The 20,536-nt window shown below is 43.2% G+C and overlaps 2 protein-coding genes across 3 annotated transcripts; both read right to left on the bottom strand.

Moving 5' to 3' along the window:
• Nucleotides 1-51: 51 nt before the first annotated feature.
• LOC143830329 (acyl-coenzyme A thioesterase 1-like) lies at nt 52-12,145 on the bottom strand. The gene is made up of 3 exons (XM_077322716.1): nt 11,434-12,145; nt 9,052-9,254; nt 52-7,990 (listed from the first exon to the last, which is right to left on the bottom strand). Exons 1-3 carry the CDS (start codon nt 11,987-11,989, stop codon nt 7,415-7,417), a joined length of 1,335 nt encoding a protein of 444 aa, XP_077178831.1. The 5' UTR covers nt 11,990-12,145; the 3' UTR covers nt 52-7,414.
• A 1,563-nt stretch (nt 12,146-13,708) lies between these two features.
• LOC143830328 (acyl-coenzyme A thioesterase 1-like) lies at nt 13,709-19,802 on the bottom strand. Of its 2 annotated transcripts, none has more exons than XM_077322714.1 (3): nt 19,004-19,802; nt 17,967-18,169; nt 13,709-15,160 (listed from the first exon to the last, which is right to left on the bottom strand). In XM_077322714.1, the coding sequence occupies exons 1-3, from the start codon at nt 19,554-19,556 to the stop codon at nt 14,555-14,557; spliced, it is 1,362 nt and encodes a 453-aa protein (XP_077178829.1). In that variant the 5' UTR covers nt 19,557-19,802; the 3' UTR covers nt 13,709-14,554. The 2 variants fall into 2 exon arrangements, with proteins under 2 accessions (XP_077178829.1, XP_077178830.1); XM_077322715.1 differs by having other exon boundaries at nt 18,876-19,150.
• Between the last annotated feature and the right edge of the window lie 734 nt (nt 19,803-20,536).

Here is a 20,536-nt window from a genome sequence, read left to right as displayed (position 1 = left end):
TTGTGGGGAGAGGAAAGGGAAGGTGACAGTAAGCCGCTTTGAGACTCCGTCAGGTAGAGAAAAGTGGCATATAAGAACCAACTCTTCCTCAATTTCTTCTGAAAAAGAGGATATCTTCATCATTAAAAAGATCCCAAAAGAGGACAGATACCATAAAAAGGGAAGTCTTCTAAAAAGAGGACATCTCATAACCCTAATACAGTTTCTATCCAAAATTCTTCAAATCATTGCAATCATGTTTCTAAGCCATTGCTTAATTTTGTACAAATGAAGGATAGCGTGTCAAACAGAAATCCAGCAATAGGTTGGCTATTGAGTGGGATGGAAATAGGATTGCTAATCCACGTTAGAAAATTCTAGAGATTTGGGGGGGGTAGAGTTTGAGGAGAATGAAGTTGTGGGAAAGAGAAAACCTTTATGTAGTCATACGTATAGATTGGACTTCAGAAAAGGTGATTTTCACAGACTTAAAGGTATGTTACGCAGAGTCCTGTGGTCAGAAAGACTTAAAGAGATGGGAGTCCAGGAGGGCTGGGAGTTTCTTAAAAGTGAAATACTGAAGGCCCAATCACAAACAATTCCCTTGAGAAGAAAAGGTGGAAGGAGCCTAAGAAAGCCAAGTTGGCTCCATAAGCAGTTGAGGAATAAAAAAAGAGTCATTTAGGAAATGGAAGGAAGGCCTTATTACCAAGGATGAGTATAAACAAATAACCAATAATTGTAGGGGGAGTGTTAGAAAAGCTAAAGCTCAATATGAGCTTAGACTACCAAGAAATGCTAAATATAACAAAAAAGGCTTTAGTTATATTTCAAGCAAGAAAAAAGACACCATAGGACCACTGCGAGGACAGGAAAGTGAAATTATAACAGATGAAGAGAGGGCTGAACTGCTTAACTCCTATTTCTCCTCAGTCTTTTCTTCTGAAGGAAATAGTGATCAATGTGGCAAAAACGTAACACAATACGGGGGACAGGAATGGTGGCCTAGGATCACTGTTGGAGCAGTCCACAAACACCTAGTTTCTTTAAATGGAACAAAGTCTTCTGGGCCAGATGAACTACATCCAAGGGTACTTAAAGAACTTGCAGATGTCATCTCTGAACCTCTGTCCATTATTTTTGATACTTCTTGGAGAACAGGTGAGGTGCCAGATGATTGGAGGCGGGCAAATGTTGTCCTCATCTTCAAGAAAGGGAAAAAGGAGGACCCAGATAATTATCGACCCGTCAGTTTGACATCTGTAGCTGGCAAAATTTTGGAACAAATAATCAAACACTCGGTCCTTGAGCAGCTGGAACTGAGAGCTGTGGTTTCTAAGACTCAGCATGGGTTTTGCAAGAACAAGTCATGTCAGACCAACCTTATCTTTTTTTCCAAGAAAGTGACTACCTTGCTGGATCAGGGGAATGCCGTGGACATAGTTTATCTGGATTTCAGTAAAGCTTTTGATAAGGTTCCACATGATATTCTTGTTCACAAGTTGGTAAAATGTGGTATGGATCCTAATTCTGTCAAGTGGATCAATAACTGGTTGGCAAATCGTACCCAGAGGGTACTTGTTAATGGTTCAGCATCTTCTTGGAAAAGAGTGACAAGTGGAGTACCCCAAGGATCTGTCCCGGGGCCTGTTTTGTTCAACATATTTATAAATGATTTGGATGAGGGATTAGAGGGGATATTTATTAAATGTGCAGATACTAAACTGGGAGGGATAGCAAACACAACTGAAGACAGCAGCAGAATACAGGATGATCTTGATAGGCTCGAGATGCGGGCTAAACTGAATAAAACGAAGTTCAATAGGGACAAATGTAAAGTTCTGCATTTAGGTAGGAAAAACCAAATACACCAATATAAGATGGGGGAGACTTGTCCTCTGCACAGGAAGCATCCAAGGCTGTTCTCTTCGTTTAAAAAGCAGCCAAAATATGTATATACAAATCTTAAACATTTTTTAATAATACCCACTCGATTTGTATACAATCTTTTCATAGTATAGCAGGCCTTAAAAGCAAACAAAAGATGCTATATTCCCTAAATTCAAGTCCAGTATTAATACAGTCAACATCTGATCCCTTGTAAGGCTGGAACATAAAAATGTGTTCCGTGGTATGTTCTCAATACCATCTAGGCAATTATGGTGATGTTTGCTTCCATTTTAACATAATTATGTAATGAGTCAGGAAACAAGTGTTATCATGGCCATGAATCATGTGAAGAATTAGATCCTACCCAGCCACAGAATTATTTTCCTGCAACTATGCTGCCACCTGTCATATTAATTGTTCAGCCTAAAATATTGTCACTTTATGAGACTCCTTAGCTTTTCAATCATAAAAATGGTATCAGTTACATACAGTGTGCTGTTAAGCAGAGTTACACCCTTCTAAATCAATGGGTGTAAATCTACCCAGAACAACAGTAACTTGTTCAGTGGCTGCCAGGGGGGTTCTCAACTGAATCACGTATTCTCCTTGGGGCCATTTTTGGTAAGTGAAGTCTTTACTATGTGAAACCTAGCAAACCACATTCCAAGTCAGATTCTAGGACTACTTTAGACCATCTATCTAATGTATCCTTTGGCTTTCCGGCAGACATAGGCTACTATAGTAGTTAGGTGGCAAAGCTATGGGTTAGGAAGTCTAAAGTTCAAACTCACCTTCACTGTAAACTCACTTACTAGTCTTAGGCAAGGTGAGATCTCTCAACTGCCCAGCTGCAGTGTGTCATCCAAAATTGCAAACTATATTATATGAAGAATCCAAATTAAATAAACCCGTTAGTTCTTTCTGGTATATATTTGTAAATGTGCAGGTGACCATGTGCATTTATATTTAGAAGAAAGTCCAACTAACTGTGTATATTACGTATTATCTGTTTACTGTATGGATTGCCCTACTCTTGCAGCTTTATTTTATATTTAATATATACATATAAACCCATTTTCTGCATTACTTAATGTATTTAATACTTTAGACTTTGTTTCAGACTGCTTTAAGCCTAATCGTATTACATTGCTTAATGTCATCCCATTATTGCATTGATTTACATTGTGTACTCAGCCTTGATTCTTTTGAGCATGGTGGACTATAAATAAAGTGAATAAAATAAAATTAAGGGACCTGCTGTCAGGTAAGTGTGCAAAAATTGCTACAGTATTGTGGTTTATTGTAGCAATTTTGCCGCCTTCCCCCTGCTAATAATGCTGTTAATACATGTGACTATTCCAGGATTTAAAAAGCAGAAAGTAGGGAAGTTTCACAACCATATTAAATATAGTGGATGTGATACTAGAAAATATGTTGCTCCATTCAGTAATATTAAAGGCTGTCTGTGATTCAAGTGATTCTTTTGCAACTGGATCACTTACAACAACTCATTGCCCTTAAAGTCAGCCCTTTATATCATTGAGGAACTCATTTTTTGGCATCATCATCATTATATCCAGTTTTTAAGGGTGTGAGGTATAATTTTTTTAAATTCCTTTGTCTGGGAATTGGATGTCCCCATGCATCACATTCCTTGTGGACATAGGACAGGACATCTGCCTTTCACATGATCACACCGATGACTGATCCAGTGAGGACCAAGTAGCCTTCACAGTAAGCTTTCAGTAGTCAGCAAAAGAATACAGTAGTTAGGGTGGATTTAATTTAAATCACTTGTTGGGAAGACTGGATTTAAATCATGGCTTGCTATATAAAATTTGGTTCTTGCTGATTGTTACAACCTTAATACATATTCAGGACTCAGATGTTTTTAAATTAATTAGGCACACACTGCACATTTTCATAGAGTGATTTATTTTGAAAAATTCAGGATGATTTTACAGCTATCTAAGAAAATCAACTGAGCTGGATAGCCCCAAATAGCCCGATCTTTTAGATCTTGAAAGCTGAGCAGGGTCAGCCTTGCTCAGTATTTGAAAGGGAGGTCACCAAAGAAAACCATGATAAACCACCTTTGAATGTCTTTTGCCTTGAAAATCCCATGGGGTTGAAGAAGAAGAAGAAGAGTTGGTTCTTATATGCCGCTTTTCCCTACCCTCAAAGCGGCTTACAGTCGCCTTCCCATTCCTCTCCTCACAACAGACACCCTGTGGGGTGGGTGAGGCTGAGAGAGCGCTGATATCACTGCTTGGTCAGAACAGTTTTATCAGTGCCGTGGCGAGCCCAAGGTCACCCAGCTGGTTGCATGTGGGGGAGTGCAAAATCGAACTCGGCATGCCAGATTAGAAGTCTGCACTCCTAACCACTACACCAAACTGGTTGCCATAAGGCAGCTGTTATTTGACCCAAAAAAGAGGGGGGGAAATGATTGTTTGATTTACCAAAGATAAAGCCTCATTTCCTTCCCCTGGCTCTGAGAAGCACTTGGCTTTGCCATGCTGTGCTTGGGTAGCTGATTGGAGCATGGCTGCTGTTCCATGTTCCTTCTTCACCCCTACCACCACCACTCCCAGCCAGAAAACTGATCTGAAGACCAAAGTCTCACAATTGATCCATGGGTCTTGTTGGAAGGATCCTATATCTTCTCTAATCCAATCGATGGTAGGGAAAATCCATTGAATAGTTGGGAAAATCCTCCTTGAGTTTATGAAGGCAACCAGTCACTAACCCTGCCCTCACAATGGCCCCACTTACTTTCCTAAATGGCATGGTGGACATCAGGGAAGAGCCTGTGGGTAATGCTGCAGCCACATGTGCCATACTGGGGAACCCTCTCCTAAATCTTCTTTACAAAAGCCTCTGGGATAGCACAAAATTAATCCCGTAAGAGTGACGGAATGACTGAAAATCATTTACAAAAACCTCTTAAACATTACATTAATATATTGTCTCAAATAATATAAATAATAAACTGATAACTCCTATTTCATCTTTGTGCTATAGTATATCTTGAAAAAGCCAATTTTTTATTTTAAATAATTTATTTTTACCCAACCTGCTTTTAGGAAAAGGCATTTGTTTTTCCGGAGATACTACATTCCTTTCTGGTTGTGTGCACATCATCACATCATTTTTCCGGAGATACTACATTCCTTTCTGGTTGTGTGCACATCATCACTCAATTAACAATCAACACTATCACATAAATTACTGGAATTAATATTATAGACTATATGAGATATGAGAAGACACCACACTGCAGTCAAAACCTGAAGAAAACTGTTCTTTTTTACAAAATATTTTTAAGGCGAGATAGGGCATGAGACCCTTATAACTTGCACTTATATCACAATAAATATGGGAAAGAAGGGGAGAGGCTGACTGGGCATCTGGTGATAAGAAGGCACAGCAAGGCTGGATGGAGGTTCTTGGATCTTATGCACTTTCCCTCGCAGGTATTAATAGGCTCCATGCTACTAAGTGCTAACGATTTAGTATAACAGCCTAAATAGGACCTTGTATATTGAACAAAATATTTGTGTTATATCCCATGTTTCTAATGTGGCAAAACATGCAGCTGCTAATTCGCAAGCTTTAGTATTTTATCTGATGGCTGCTGTTTAATTATCTGCTAAGCTTGTTTTGATTTGTTAAATTGCATTTATTGTGATTTTAAACTTGTGTGCCACTTTGAGTACTAGAACCTGCATGTATTGTTAACAGACATTTTATGTTAATGGATGAAATGTATTACTAGTAGCCAGAATTTCAGCTCCATATTGTGAAGTTAGTTTATTTATAAAGTACCACTTAGCAACCTGACAGGATTAAAAATGGGCCCTATTTTTAAAATCTGTTTTCTCTTAAGCTGGGTCTGAAGAGAGTCATATGTGCAAAATACAATTCATACAAGAAGGATTTAGAGTCACGGATTAATTAAGATAATGTGATGCAGCAGAAAGAAGAGGGAAATATCTACCGTATGCTAAAATATGTATGAACACTGCTTAGCTTGGCTGCAAAGAGGTTTCCTTGGAACTGCATTTTCACATTCTGCTGTTTCATTATTTTAAAGTCAAAATCTAATGATGGTAATGGCAGACATTATAACTCTTAACCATATCAGATGTGTTTGTTTTCTTCCAGAAAACAGCTATCTGTATAAATTATTCAGAGCATAATGGGCAGATACATGTCAAAGTCAAGAAGAACTACATTATTCATGGTTTTCATTAATCTACAGGCATGTACAAGTGTATCCTACATTACACCACACAAATCACTACTGTGTACCCTTTTAATCATTTCAATGGAGACAAATTTAAAAGTCCTTGTTATTTCTTTATCCTCTTTGGTAGCAATATTTTCAACTACTAAGTTCAGCTCAGACTTCCCTCTTAGGTTTCTTCCCTTTCCCTCCCCCATGAAAAAGTATAGACACCAAGACATATTGTACTGCTGGAATCTGATTAGGTGGCTGGACAAGTAGCTTGAGGTGACAGGAGGACAGGAGGACACTGAAAATCCTGGTTATGCTAAGAAAAAATTACTAGTTTAAAATTGGCAATGAAAAGCAGCAAAATACAACAGGAAGTAATAAGGGCATAACATTTCCAAGAGCATAATTCATTATTTAAGTACAACATCCAGAATAATTTGCCCACTAGGAAAATGTCTTCCAATTCAAAGGTCTTTACTAATCTAGAGGCATCCCTCTTTTGTGTATATGCTAGATTGACTGTAATCCTATCTCACTGAACAAGGTGGGATTTAAAACAGTTTTAGAAGATATAAAATCCCACTGCAGACCATACTGGAACTTTTGTTCTTAAACTGGTTGTTGCAGAAATGTCCAGTGTATGTAGGTCTTTCACTAAAGAAATGCCAAGAACAGAACACTCCCACTCTACATCCATGGAGAATCAGAGCTTTCAATTTAAAGCAGGAAGAACAAGCTGTGTTTGACTTTAATCTCTACTGTTTACAAACCTTTCTGTTCTTTCTTCAAGAGGTAAAACAGGCTGTTTGCTGATGGAAATCATTAGTTTACACTGTCAAGGGGAATAATTTTCCAGATTTGTGATCTGAAGAAGACAGAAGCCTAATGTTGAACCTAAATGTTGAAGAGACATGCACTTGTCTAACCATTGTATGGTGAGGGTTTGCAGCAGAGATGCACCTTTAATTTGTCACAAGCTGACCAAATTGTGCAGCTCCATAAATATTAACAAAAACAAGGCCCACTATTCCAAATCTTGAATCAAGATCTGTTCTTGGAAGCATACACTCACACAGTACTTGTGCTTATCTGCAATTCTTCATTTAAGTATTCTAGATTATTTTTCTGTAAACAAATCTCATCTTGTAGACAGTCCAATATTATCCATTCAAACTGCCAGTCAACCAAACAATGTACATGTGACATATTTCAGCTCTTCCCGTCCTTCCTTCCAAGTCAATCCCTGAGATTCATTTGCTGTTTGGCATCTTTCTCGCCTCTCGATATTAAGATATTTGGAAAATCTCATCTCAAGTGGAAGTGCAGAAACTCCAGGATTTCCCCCCAAGAGTGTTCTTGAGCGTACGCATGAGCTCTGCTGTTTCCACCACTCAGAATAGGTACTCTTAGAACACGGTCTAAAACTATAGGGCAAACTGGAGAGAAGGCTGGGTTGATGTGATGACCAGCTCCTGGGTAACTCAAGAGGGTAAAGTTGTCCTTCCCATGCTGGCGTAGGCACTCAATGGCTATCTCAGCATACAAAGAGCTCTTCCAGTGGCGGTCGTCCTCCCCTACCACAAAAAGGAAGTGTCCTTCTGCTTTTTCAATAGGGATGCGGCAGTGTGAATTAGCTGGGTCCTTTGGATCATCCAAGGCCTCATAAATATCAAACACGCCACCCTTGGAAATTCTGATTCTATTCATGTTAAAGCAGAGTCCGGGTAGAGTCAGCTTGCCATAATGGAGGGCACTAGTTGTGATGGAACTGCAGCCAGAAATGCTGACAGCGGCCACTGCTTCTGGTAGGAAGGTCAACATGGAACATGCCAATTCTGCTCCTTTCCCTGTTCCAACAACACCGACTCCTGGCCCTTTAACCTTCAGGAACAAACAAACAAACACAACAGGACTGGAAATTATGTAGTGGAAAGGAAAAGAAAGAACGCAAATATGAGAATATGGCAGGAGGCATCTGCAGTACTGCCTCATTCAGACATATTAGTACCACTGCAAGAACTCAGGTGCATTCATTGAAGTGGATAGCCAATAAAGTCAGGACAGGGTCTCAAGACGCAGGTAAAGTGCAGCTTTAAAAGGGGATTAGACAGATTCATGGAGGATAGGCCCACCAGTGGCTACTAGCCATAATGACTAAATATGAAGACTTGGTTTTTATACCTTGATTTTCACTACCTGAAGAAGTCGCAAAGTAGCTTACAAATTGCCTGCCCTTCCTTGCCTTACAACAGACATCCCATGAGGAAGATGGGGCTGAGAGAGCTCTAATGGAACTATTAAAGAACTGTAACTAGCCCACGGTCATGTAGCTGGCTGCATGTGGAGGAGTGGGAATCAAACCTGGTTCTCTAGATGAGAGGCTGCCGCTCTTAATTACTATACCCCTCTGACTTTCCATGACCAGATGAGGTAAGTCTCAGTATACCAATACTACGAAGCAGTAGTCTTAGCCTCTGTGCCCTGTTTGTTGGCCCTCCAGGAGAACTAGCTGACCATTGTGTAAAACAGGATACTGGATTAGATGGGGCAATGGTCCAATCCGGCACAGCACCTATTATGTAAAACTAATTATTTCATTTTACATACATAAACACAAAAGCCAAGAATACCAAACTCAGTTTTAAAACTTAATTTGTCATGAATACAAACATTTCATTACAATTTAAAAACTTGACTATTTTAATTAAAGCTATATACTGTATATATTTTTCAAAGTTTCAGGCACTATCCATCCATTCCTGCGTGTACCTTTTTTTCCCTCCCTGCTCTAAGGTCCATCACAATACAGAACCACATTTTTTCTAGACTGCTACAATGCATTTCCCAGACAGATTAAACCTTATGATTTTCTACACTGGTGATTCAGATCTAGAAACACCATCAATAAAGGACATAAATGAAAAGAATGTCACCATACTGACCTTTGGATGGCGTAGCAGAAACCTAGCTGCCTCTTGAAAATACTCAAGGTGAAAATCCTCTATGACTTGGGGGAGATCATCAAAATTGAAATACGGTAGGGAAAGAGCAGCAAAGCCATGGGTAGCCAAGAGGCTTGATCGGAATTCAACTAACCCACCTTCATCACCAAACATATCTATTACTCCTGGAAATATGCCATTTCCTTAAAAAAAAGTAGAGGTTAATTTGGTTAGGCTAAAACACTGGAAGAAAACATAGTATAGCAGTATCTATAAAAGTCCAGTGAGCACACGTTTTTCTTGTGGCCATAAAAACAAGAGGAAAAACACTGCAACGGCTGATCATGTATTTCTCTTAGTGTAATATTTAAACTGTCAGTTTTTGAAATACAAAATATAGAAGCTGGTATGTACCACTGGATCAGCTATTGAAAATATGTAACCTTTCAAAGAACTGCAAAGCAAGAGTTTAAAAGAAATTATTCCATTTCTGTTGCCAGTAGAAACCAGTTATGTTATTTAGATGTCTCTTTTCAGATAACCTAAACATGTCTCCTTGCATTTTATCCCTTGCTGGTTTCCACTGTACCTGTTCAACCAAAGTGTCTGCTTTTCAGCTGTATGTAATCAGTATGGAAGGAATGTAACCACCTTGTTGGGAAACTGCTGTCATTCCTGCTCCTCCTGTCATTTTCTGCACTTCAATGCCTTTCATTGAAGTGCAAAATGATATTTTTGACTTGGTTGTGTAGATCGGAATCATACTTCTTGCCCGAATTAAAACATACATTCAGAGGAGTTTGTCATTTATTGTCTTATCACAAAGTAGCATGGAAATTTAATAAAGGGTCACAAGATGCCCCTGTTATTCCATATTGCTACCGTTCTTAAGCTGAGAAGAGGACAATGAGGACTCTTAACCAGAGTTACAGCTTTCCAAATCCATTGCAGATAATGGGTCTAGAAGGGTCAAGCTCTGTTTAGGATTGCACAGTGAATCAGGGAAACTATGTCAGAATATGATAACATTCATGAAAGTTCTCTGGATTTTATTTGCATAATATCCACCAATCAAAACATTTAAACCAACATAGCACAAGTAAATTTATCTTTGAATTCAATGCCTGTGATAAAAGTCCTATTTTTTTTAAATCCTGGGGACTTTCAAATGTCCATTGTATCGTATTATTATAGTTCAAGAAAAAAACAGCAGAATAATAGTGGAAGGACAGTGATGTGGGAAGAAAAATTATGCACAATTATGTTTTTCCCCCTATTCTATGAAGATTCTTCCATTTCTATGCATAAATAGATTCAGTGCCAGCCCCCCTTCTCCCAGCTATCTGATCTGAGGCCACAAGGGAAAAGGTAGCAGGCACCCTTCCACCATGCCTGGAAGATGACCTCACTCAGAACCCCCTTCCCAAGTCCTTTTAAATATATTTCTAAAAATTATATTTGTGCTTGTTTTAATTGCTGTAAGCTGCTTTGGGAGCCAAACTGTCTGAAAAATGAACTACACATACAATAAATAAATAATAGACAAAATTAGAAACATGACAACGCCAGTCAAATAGGGCACTTTCAAAGTTTTGATTGGCTTCTGTCTGGTGACTAACTTTAGGAAGTCTCCATATCATGATCATGTATACACACTGTCTTTTGATCTGTAATGGGGGATTATAAAGGATAAATGCAAACTTTTGAGATACTCATTGAACAGAGAAAATCCTGCATAATTTTATAGATCACAAGTCAGGGGGTAACTTGCCTCTAGCCCTGATGTGAGCCAGTAATGTGAAGTATTTTTGATGCTTCCCAGTGATGTATTTCCTGCAACTGACTGTATTATAGTGGTTCCATGAATTGTGAGGACAGGTGAAAAAGGATGAGTATATGCAGAGGACAATGTTTGATTTCAGCCTCTTTTTTATAGCTTGGATGATTCCCAAATATTATAAAGGACTAGCTTCCTTACACTTAAGAGAGCATAGTAATATTTACATTTGAGAAAATTAGCTATAGTAATGTATGTATTGAGATTTGGATGCTGGGCCTTTATTGAAATCAGGATGGACATATTTGAGACACCTTTCTTTTTGTCTTGCATGATTTGAAGCTTATTGTATATCTTGTATGATATATCAAAATTGATGTATTTTTTTGTACTTGTATTTCTTTTGAATTATAAAAACAAATAAGGAGAATGTGGGATGTAAATAAATAGCTAAGGGACACTATCCCCCTAACCCCCCCCCCAAAAAAAAACCCTTGCATTTCTTCTTCAGAGTGTATGTATAGCTCAAACGACTCGCAAGGTTTGTGCCATGTGTGTGAGAGGATATACCAGCGCCACAACTATGCAAAGGCTTCCCCACTCACCTGGGGGAAGGAACAAACTGCCTCTTACTACACCTTCCTTCAGCCTAATCTTCCGCACTCCGGGAAGAGTGAACCACCTTTCCATGCTGGCTCTGGCAAGTACGCGGCCAGGCAGGGTAGCAGGCGGGCTGTAACCCTGGTGCACGGAGAGGTCCACTTTCATGGGCACGTTCACCTGCTTGGGCTCCAGCCTCCGGTAAGGTTTCTCCATGGCAGCGGGGGAGAGGCTCCACAATAGCCCCATGGGCTCCACGCCGACGTAGTCTCCTCCCTGGGATGCGTCTTGGGACAAATCCACCTCCCCCTGCGTATCCGCCTGATAGTGGGCGCAGGCATCAAAGAGCCGGCCCTGGCCGTCCGCCACCAGCGCTCGCACGGTCACTTGCTGCGAAGGCGCCAGCCCCCGCACCGCTATCTTCGCCGGCTCATCAGCCAAGCCCGCCACGGGGGCGACGGACACTGTCGCCACTGCCCTCCTGCCGCCGTCCTGGGGGGAGACCCGCCCGAAGCGCCGCAGGCGGGCAGCCCAAGTGCTACTTGCGGCCCCCCTCCACATGCCGCTGCCGGGCACTTCGGCGCCTCGGAGGGAAGGCCGCTGCCTCAGCTCCGCCTGCTGCAACTCCACCCGGGGCCGCTAAGGCAGCACGAGTCGAGCCTCAAGAGCACGATTCAAAGTAGTGTCAAGAAAGAAGACCCGATGATGCTTTGTGCACGCAGGACAGGGAACGCACTGTAATCCGTTTACACGACACACCTGGTTTTTCTTTGTGGGCACGCCGAATAATGCGTAGGTTACCTTCGGTGTATGTACTGCTGAACTTCCCTTTATCCAGGTGCTGGCCTCACGTTTTATTTTTCTAATGTTTTGGCTTGCTTAGCGTGTGCTCTCTCACTCTCTCTCATCCCAGATAGGAGCATTGGAGTAATACTTGGAAAGGCCTTTACAAGATGTGGACGTGCAAGATGCTCTCACGCACAGTCATTGGAAATTGTGTACACGATTGAAATGAGAGAGAACTGGAAAATCATTACTCTTCCTGATCTTGATTCATGAAACAAACCGGCTTGCGTGAACCTCCGGTAACTCAGGAGCATGGGTTCATTTTCCAAATAAAAAAATGGCTTCAAATCTGCCATAACTTGCTGGGTTTGCGGTGCAATAATTTCTGCTGAACCTTTATAATATGGTGCCACAGGCAATGAAGTGTCAAACAAACAAGCTTAACTTTATACTTGTAAGGCATTTAAAGACTAACTAGGGCAGGGGTAGTCAAACTGCGGCCCTCCACATGTCCACGGACTACAATTCCCAGAAGCCCCCTGCCAGCAAACGCTGGCAGGGGGCTCCTGGGAATTGTAGTCCGTGGACATCTGGAGGGCCGCAGTTTGACTACCCCTGAACTAGGGTTTTGAAAGTTAATATCAAAACCTTGAATCTGATCCAGTCTCTAATCTGGAGCCAATGCAGCTGGGAGAGCACCGGTGTCATGTGCACCCTCCACTGGGTTCCGATAAGGACTCTAGCTGCCACAGTTTAGTTTCTGGAGCAGTTTGAAGGAAAGCCCTGTGTAGACCGTTGCAGAAGTCTAGTCTATAGGTGACTGTTACATGGCTAGGTCTGGTGCAGAGAGGTAGGGTGCAGGCTGTTGTACCTGGGGCAGATGGGAAATTGCTAGATGAGTAATGTTTGTGATCTGGGTGTCCACTACAAGGAATATGCTCAGTCTTTATGTGCATTCGCTTTAAGCTGGTTCTTCTGACACTTTTAAAGTTCTTTGGCCTGCTACTTCTTTTGTTTCATCAGCTGCACCCACACTACAGTCAGGTGGCCAGGCTTGTCCACATAGTTCCCTTCCATCATTTGGCATTCAGCACCTAGAGCGGTAGGCTCTTGACTGCAATAATCCATTGTGGATAGTATAATGGTGACATGGTTGATAGCTTTGCTCTCTCTCTGTAACTGATTCTGAGGTTCTTTTCACCACAGCCTCTTCTTCTGTTCTCCAATTTTCCCTCTCAGTCATTTACTCCACATCCTCGCATGTCCCCAGTAAACAAAATCCCTCACTTCCCTGTTTAATCTTCATCTGAGTTCATCCCGTCTAAACCGCCCTAACCCATATGGAAGGGTAGTATAAAAATCTAAATAAATAAATAAACGTTATTACATAATAACAGAAAGAAGAAAGAATTTTTCCCACCTCCTCTCGGATTAAATTTTGCATCAAGGTAGCTTACTTGGTCTGTTGCTGAATAAGAAAGTTCTGACATCAGGCAGATTTCTAAACTGAAATTTATTTATTTATTAGATTTGTATACTGCCCCCCCCTGAGGCTCTCTATATCAGTTGAATAGATGTTTATACAAAATAAATGGCATTATAAAAACAAAGCAGCAACAAATAGGTGCCATTGCATTTACTAAAAACCATGTAACTCATGCCTGTTCACAAGCATTTTAAAATTGTCAGCATACAAAACTGAGTTAGCACCATACAATTTAGTATTTGCAAAGTGTTTTCATGTAACCAAACTTCCTAGCTCCAGAACCGTATTTGTCAGAATTCTTAATTGCAACCATTTTAGTAACATAAATAATATAAATCAATAAAGGTAAGGATAAGTTGTTACCCTTCCTGGGGGGGAAAGACTTGAGGCAAGAGATGGCCCAATACAATATCAGACCAAGTAGTATCTTCAGCTGCTTCACTTGTTTCTGAAGCAACTATGTTAACTATGTTTTTGACAAAATAAAACCAACAAGGCACTTAAGCTTCAGCCCTTAATATAAGAACAAGGCAAGAAAGGGTAGTCTGTCCTATCTATATCATTAATACCTGAATTCATTATTGATCATCTTCACTTAAGCTGTTAGCCCATTTATGGATCCTTTTCAGAGGAAATACTATCAAATGCAGTCCTCAGTCATAAAATAATACAGTGCTTAGATAATAAGTTCAGAGAACAAATATACTAAATTGTTCCATATGCATTTGAAGATATAGTCAACTGTTACTATTACGTAACAATAACATTTTGAAACATTCACTTAGGAAATCAAATGTGCAAACCAAATAACCCCACAGTTTTTATTTGCCAATTATGTTTTGTAACCTGTTATTTCATAACTTATTCTGTCTTCCATTTTGTTTATTGTTGAGGTGTTTGTTGAAAAAAGTCTGAATCTGCTGCCAAGCATCCACTTGTGCTGCAGCATGAGCCCTGGGCTCCCCTCCCCAGACTACTATGCGGCTCACCAAGAGATGCATTGAAGCTGAGCACAGTGGGAAATAGGGAGGCTCAATGTAATGCCCTGCTCCCGGGTAGCAAATTATTTCAGGTTTTTCTTTCCCGTGAGCCTGCAAACAGTTGGAGGCTTCAGTGGCAAAAAAATCACTCTTCCAATTACGGTCATCCATGCCTACAATGAAAAGAAAGTGACTCTCAGCCTTCTCCACTGGAATAAGGCTTTGGCGGTTAGGGCCTTCCAGCGGGTTGTTCAGAGCATCCACAATGTCCGCCATCCCAGTCTGGTCCACTTTGATCCGCTTGGTACTGAAGCCAAGTGGCGGAATGGTGATATCTTTATAGCGAAGTGTGGCACCTACATTGGCTATAGAGCCATTCACTGTGGCTGTTGCAGTGATACTCTTTAAGAACGATGCCATGGAAATACACAAATCACCTCCTTTAGAGTGTCCAAGAAGTCCAATTCCTGGACCTTTAATCTGAACAGGAGGGAGGAAAAAAAGAGAGATGTCAATCTTACCTGTGCCATCCTTATTACAGACAGACGGTAGCACTAGGAGACAACACATCAAGCCGCCACCCACTGGCTTGTGGAGTCCCCCAGGGGGCAGTTCTATCTCCAATCCTATTCATAGAATCATAGAGTTGGAAGGGGCCATACAGGCCATCTAGTCCAACCCCCTGCTCAACGCAGGATCAGCCCTAACCATCCTAAAGCATCCAAGAAAAGTGTGTATCCAACCTTTGCTTGAAGACTGCCAGTGAGGGGAGTTCACCACCTCCTTAGGCAGCCTATTCCACTGCTGAACTACTCTGACTGTGAAAATTTTTTCCTGATATCTAGCCTATATCATTGTACTTGTAGTTTAAACCGATTATTGCGTGTCCTCTACTCTGCAGCCAACAGAAACAGCATCCTGCCCTCCTCCAAGTGACAACCTTTCAAATACTTAAAGAAGGCTATCATGTCCCCTCTCAACCTCCTTTTCTCCAGGCTGAACATTCCCAAGTCCCTCAACCTATCTTCATAGGGCTTGGTCCCTTGGCCCCAGATCATCTTCGTCGCTCTCCTCTGTACCCTTTCAATTTTATCTACGTCCTTCTTGAAGTGAGGCCTCCAGAACTGCACACAGTACTCCAGGTGTGGTCTGACCAGTGCCGTATACAATGGGACTATGACATCTTGTGATTTTGATGTGATGCCCCTGCTGATACAGCCCAAAATGGCATTTGCCTTTTTACCGCTGCATCACACTGCCTGCTCATGTTTAGTTTACAATCCACAAGTACCCCAAGGTCTCGTTCACACACAGTGTTACCTAGAAGCGTATCCCTCATCCAGTAGGCATGCTTTTCATTTTTCTGACCCAGATGCAGAAGTTTACACTTATCTTTATTAAATTGCATCTTGTTCTCATTTGCCCATTTTTCCATTGTGTTCAGATTTCGTTGAACTCTGTCTCTATCTTCCGGAGTATTTGCCAGTCCTCCCTTCAATATTTCCATGCATCCTCTTGCTCAGCTGGTGCGGAGGTTTGGGCTGGGTTGCCAGCAATATGCCGATGACACCCAGCTCTTTTTCCTGATGGATGGCCACCCTGACTGTCCCCCAGAAGCATTAGCCAGCTGCCTGGAAGCAGTGATGAAGTAGCTCAAGCAGAGTCATCTGAAGCTCAACCTTTCAAAGACGGAGGTCCTGTGGCCGGGGAGGAAAGGCCCAAGCGATGAAGTGTGCCTACGACTATCAGAGTACGATTATCAGCAGCCAACTCTGCCAGGAATTTGGGAGTGATTCTTGATGCCTTCCTCTCTATGGAGGCCCAGATCACGACGGTAGCGTGGCTGGCATTTTACCACCTCCACCAAGCCAAACTACTAGCGCCCTAATTGGCCCCAGAAGAAGAAGAGTTGGTTCTTATATGCCACTTTTCTCAACCCGAAGGAGGCTCAAAGTAGCTTACAGTCACCTTCCCTTTCCTCTCCCCACAACAGACACCCTGTGGGGTGGGTGAGGCTGATATCACTACTCGGTCAGAACAGTTTTATCAGTGCCGTAGTGAGCCTAATGTCACCCAGCTGGCTGCATGTGGGGGAGTGCCGAATCGAACCTGGCATGCCAGATTAGAAGTCTGCACTCCTAACCACTACACCAAGCTGGCTCTCAGAACACCTAGCCCCTGTGATCCATGCAACGGTTACCTCTAAATTGGACTTCTGCAACTAACTCTATGTTGGCCTGCCCTTATCCTTGATCCGGAAACTTCAACTGGTCTAGAATGCTGCTCCCAGGGTCCTCACAGCAACACCTAGGAGATCCCACATCCAGCCCATCCTCCAGCAGCTGTGCTGGCTTCCAGTTGAATTCCGGATCAGGCTTAAGGCCTTGGTTATCACCCTTAAGGCAATACGTAGTCTGGGCCCAGTGTACCTAAGGGGTTGCCTCTCTGCCTCAAAGAGCCTTACGCTCCACCAGCTCCAACTTCCTGGTGATACCTGGACCCAAGGAAGCCCGCTTGACCTCAACCAGGGCCAGAGCTTTCTCCATCCAACTCAAACAATTCCTCAGGGCCTGCAAAAGGGAGCTCCTCCGCCAGGCATTTGGTTGAGGTCGACCAGTACCACCGCTTCCAATCAGTCCCCCTCAGCCTCCCTCCTAAAACCAGCATCGCAGGCTCACCCACCCCACTGGGCCATCAGTAAGCGTTGAGATTGTTCTCCCCAGTGTTCTATTGTTCATAATGTTATAGTTATTATTGTGTTATTATATACTGAGTTATTTGTACAGTAATCTCTGTTTGATATAAACCGCCCTGAACCTTCGGGGAGAGCGGTATTAAATAAATAAATTTTATAAACTGAGCTAAAGTCCATGCTGCCTATCCTTAGGTAGACAAGATCAGGCATTCTGTTACTGATTTTTGTCTCAAAGGCTACTCAAGACTTCCCTGCTTTAATTAACCCTTTAACTTTCAAAATGTGAAAAAATTAGCTGCTTTAGGCATTAATATTTTATGACAGTTGTTTTTCAGGAGTTGAGCATTAAAAATATTTCAAGATTTCTACAGCACCATAAGCCATGACAGTCATAACTCAGTTTGGATAACTCACTAACTCAGCGCTCTAAAGTGACTGTAGCAAGGAATGCACCCTATGGACCCTTGAGGAACTGAGAGTAAGCTGCCCTGAATTCTATAGAGTGAATATGCTTAGGACTGGGCTGCACAAAACTTTCCCTCTCTGTCAAATGTAGCAGAAAACTGGAAGGTTAACACTCTATGGCCTTACCTTTGGATGTTTCAGCATATAATTCACAGCTTCTTCAAAATACTCCAGGTGGAATTCTTTCATATCTTTAGGGAGATCTTCATAAGCATAATAGGCTAGTGCTAGCATGGCAAAGCCATTATTGGACATGAGACAGGCTCGGTATTCAGGAAGGCCTCCTCCAGTTCCAGAAATATCAATGACTCCAGGAAAGGGGCCATCACCTATAGGAGATGTAATAAGCAGCAGCGTTACTTATTCTGTGAATATCAGGCATCCACAAATGTATTCATCTAATGATGGCTGGTAGAATAGTTTCCTGCATAATCTGTAAGCTTAACCAACTGGCCTAGTCAAAGTACTAAAGGCTACATGAGAAACTGAGGCACATTATGTTAGCTTGACAGCTTTGAAACTAAAACAAACCCAAGGGGAAGCCTAGGAAACATTCGGATTCAGCAAGCAAGCCTCTAAAAGGGGGGGGGGTCGGTCAGGCCAGGGCAACCAGTAGGCACCATGAAATGGCCAGAGTTTATTTACTCTCCTTATTCCCTGCTGTTCTCCCCACGGTGGGGACCCAAAGCAGCTTACTTCAGTCTCCTCCATACTAACTAACTAACTAACTAACTAACTAACTAACTAACTAACTAACTAACTAACTAACTAACTAACTAACTAACTAATCTATCCTCCCAACAACCCTGTGAAGTAGGTTAGGGTGACAGTGTGTGAAACAAGTTTCCATGGCAGGGCAGGGATTTCGAATCTGGGCTTTGCAGATCATAGTCCGACACTCTAACCAGTAACCACGCTGCCTCTTCAATTATACTTTTACTTCTGGGGGAAGAGAAGGACAAGAGTAGCAGGGAGATTTGGGTTAGGCACCAAAATGGCTCAGAGCGGCGCTGAGCAAGAAGCACGTGTACACACCCGTGTTTAAGAAGGCGAAGGACGCGCATGGCAGAATGAACTGCAGACTGCGGGTGTGATTCCTGGTTTATGGGTCGCCCTCGCAGGATGACCGAATCGCACTGCTGGACCGGAACTGCCCCACTCACCGGGGGGTAGGAATAGCGTGGCCCGGATCCTCCCCTCTCGCACCGGGATCCTCCTGCCGCCGTCCCGCAGGAAGGCCCGCTCGTGGGCGCCTTTGGCCAGGCACTCGCCGCGGCTGTCCCACACTTCCAGCTCCAGGCGGAAAGGGCGCTGCACGTCGCGCTTCACCAGGCGCCTGTGGGGTTTGTGGGGCTTCAGCGACCACAGCAGCCCCATCGGTTCCAAGCCGGAGAAACTGCCCCCTTCCAGCGCCGGCGAGCGGGCGAGGTCCAGCTGCCCGTGGCTGTCTGCCCGGTACAGGGCGCGCGACTCGAAGAGCACCCCGCTCTCGTCCGGCAGGGACGCCCGAAGCGTGACCAGCTGCTGGCGGTGCAGCCCTTCCACCCTGATGGCCAGCGGCTCGTCAAAGAGGCTGCGGCCGGCGGGAGAGAAGGTCACGCGGGGCCCCATGCCAGAGCTGCTGGACGCGGCGGCGGCGGCACACGTGGCCAAGCAGCTGGTTTGCAGGCCGTGGCTCGCGGTGGCTGCCCTCAGCAGGCGTGCCAGCGAAGACATGGTGGGGCGGGCTGTGCGCGCGCGTTCGCGTGTGTCCCGCTGCAACTTCCGGGAGCGGGGGCTCGCGATGGAGGAGTGTCGACAGCCTCCTTTCCCTAGGGCCGCCAAGCAAGCCCAGTTTGGCACATTCCCGGAGATTGGGGTGTATTGCAGGTGAAAGGAAGAACGCGAGGGAGGATTTCACCCGAGGGTCTGTCGTACACCGTTTTCTCCAGGGAACTGATCTCTGCAGGCCTGTTGGAATGCCGGAACTCCAGACGTCCCGTGGACTTTGGCTAGCCAGCCACCTCCCCAGCTGCCGGTGGGAGGGTTCATTTCTCCCACACTTGAGCACTTAGATGCCTCCAGCTTGGTGTAGTGGTTAAGAGCGAGGGCTTCTCATCTGGAGAGCCGGGATTCCCCGCTGCTCCACACGCAGCCAGCTGGGTGACCTTGGGCTTTTTGGCCCTGGCCTCGACTTGGTGAAATGCTCTCCCTGGAGAGATTAGGGCCATGCCGTACTTGGGACAGTTCCACAGGGCCTGTAAAATTATTAGTTCTGGGATTAGTTCTGCCTATGGTTGAAGCCAGAAATAGCTCCAGAATTCTGGCCTCCCTGCCAGAAACAGCAGCAAAACTTTCACTGTACTTGACACCTGCACCGCCTCACAGGAAATTAAGACGGTTTAAAAATAATATATAGAATGATTTAAAGTGAATGTTTTAATGTGACAATGGTTTATTGTTTTTATATATGTTGTTATGTGCCCTGAGCCTTCACAAAAGGGTGGGTTAACAATAAAATTCTATTATTATTTCATTTCATTAAGATGTTGTGATGAGCAGTGTTCCCTCTAAGCCGTGCATGTGAGCAGCCACTCACTACCACGGAAAGCCCGTTCAGCAGCAGTCTGGAGCTGCTCAGGGAAAACTTTCCCTCAGGGCGTTAGCTCTCCCAGTCTTCCACTGCCTGCAGTGGGCAATGCTTGTATTCTAAAATG

This window comes from Paroedura picta, chromosome 2 (genome assembly GCF_049243985.1).
Source record: "Paroedura picta isolate Pp20150507F chromosome 2, Ppicta_v3.0, whole genome shotgun sequence".
Classification (NCBI taxonomy): Eukaryota; Metazoa; Chordata; class Lepidosauria; order Squamata; family Gekkonidae; genus Paroedura; species Paroedura picta.
Note: the sequence above shows the minus strand (reverse complement) of the source record. Positions and strands in the feature narration are given on the sequence as shown.

Bases quoted from the DNA above. Each gene is read 5' to 3' on its own strand.
- LOC143830329 (XM_077322716.1), bottom strand. From the start codon at position 11,989: ATGTGGAGGGGGGCCGCAAGTAGCACTTGGGCTGCCCGCCTGCGGCGC. The intron at 9,255-11,433 runs GTGAGTGGGGAA...CTTTTTTTTAAG, and splicing joins CAGTTTGTTCCTTCCCCCAG to GAAATGGCATATTTCCAGGA. The intron at 7,991-9,051 runs GTCAGTATGGTG...TTGTTCCTGAAG, and splicing joins TTCTGCTACGCCATCCAAAG to GTTAAAGGGCCAGGAGTCGG.
- LOC143830328 (XM_077322714.1), bottom strand. From the start codon at position 19,556: ATGTCTTCGCTGGCACGCCTGCTGAGGGCAGCCACCGCGAGCCACGGC. The intron at 18,170-19,003 runs GTGAGTGGGGCA...CATCTCCTATAG, and splicing joins CACGCTATTCCTACCCCCCG to GTGATGGCCCCTTTCCTGGA. The intron at 15,161-17,966 runs GTAAGGCCATAG...CCTCCTGTTCAG, and splicing joins ATATGCTGAAACATCCAAAG to ATTAAAGGTCCAGGAATTGG.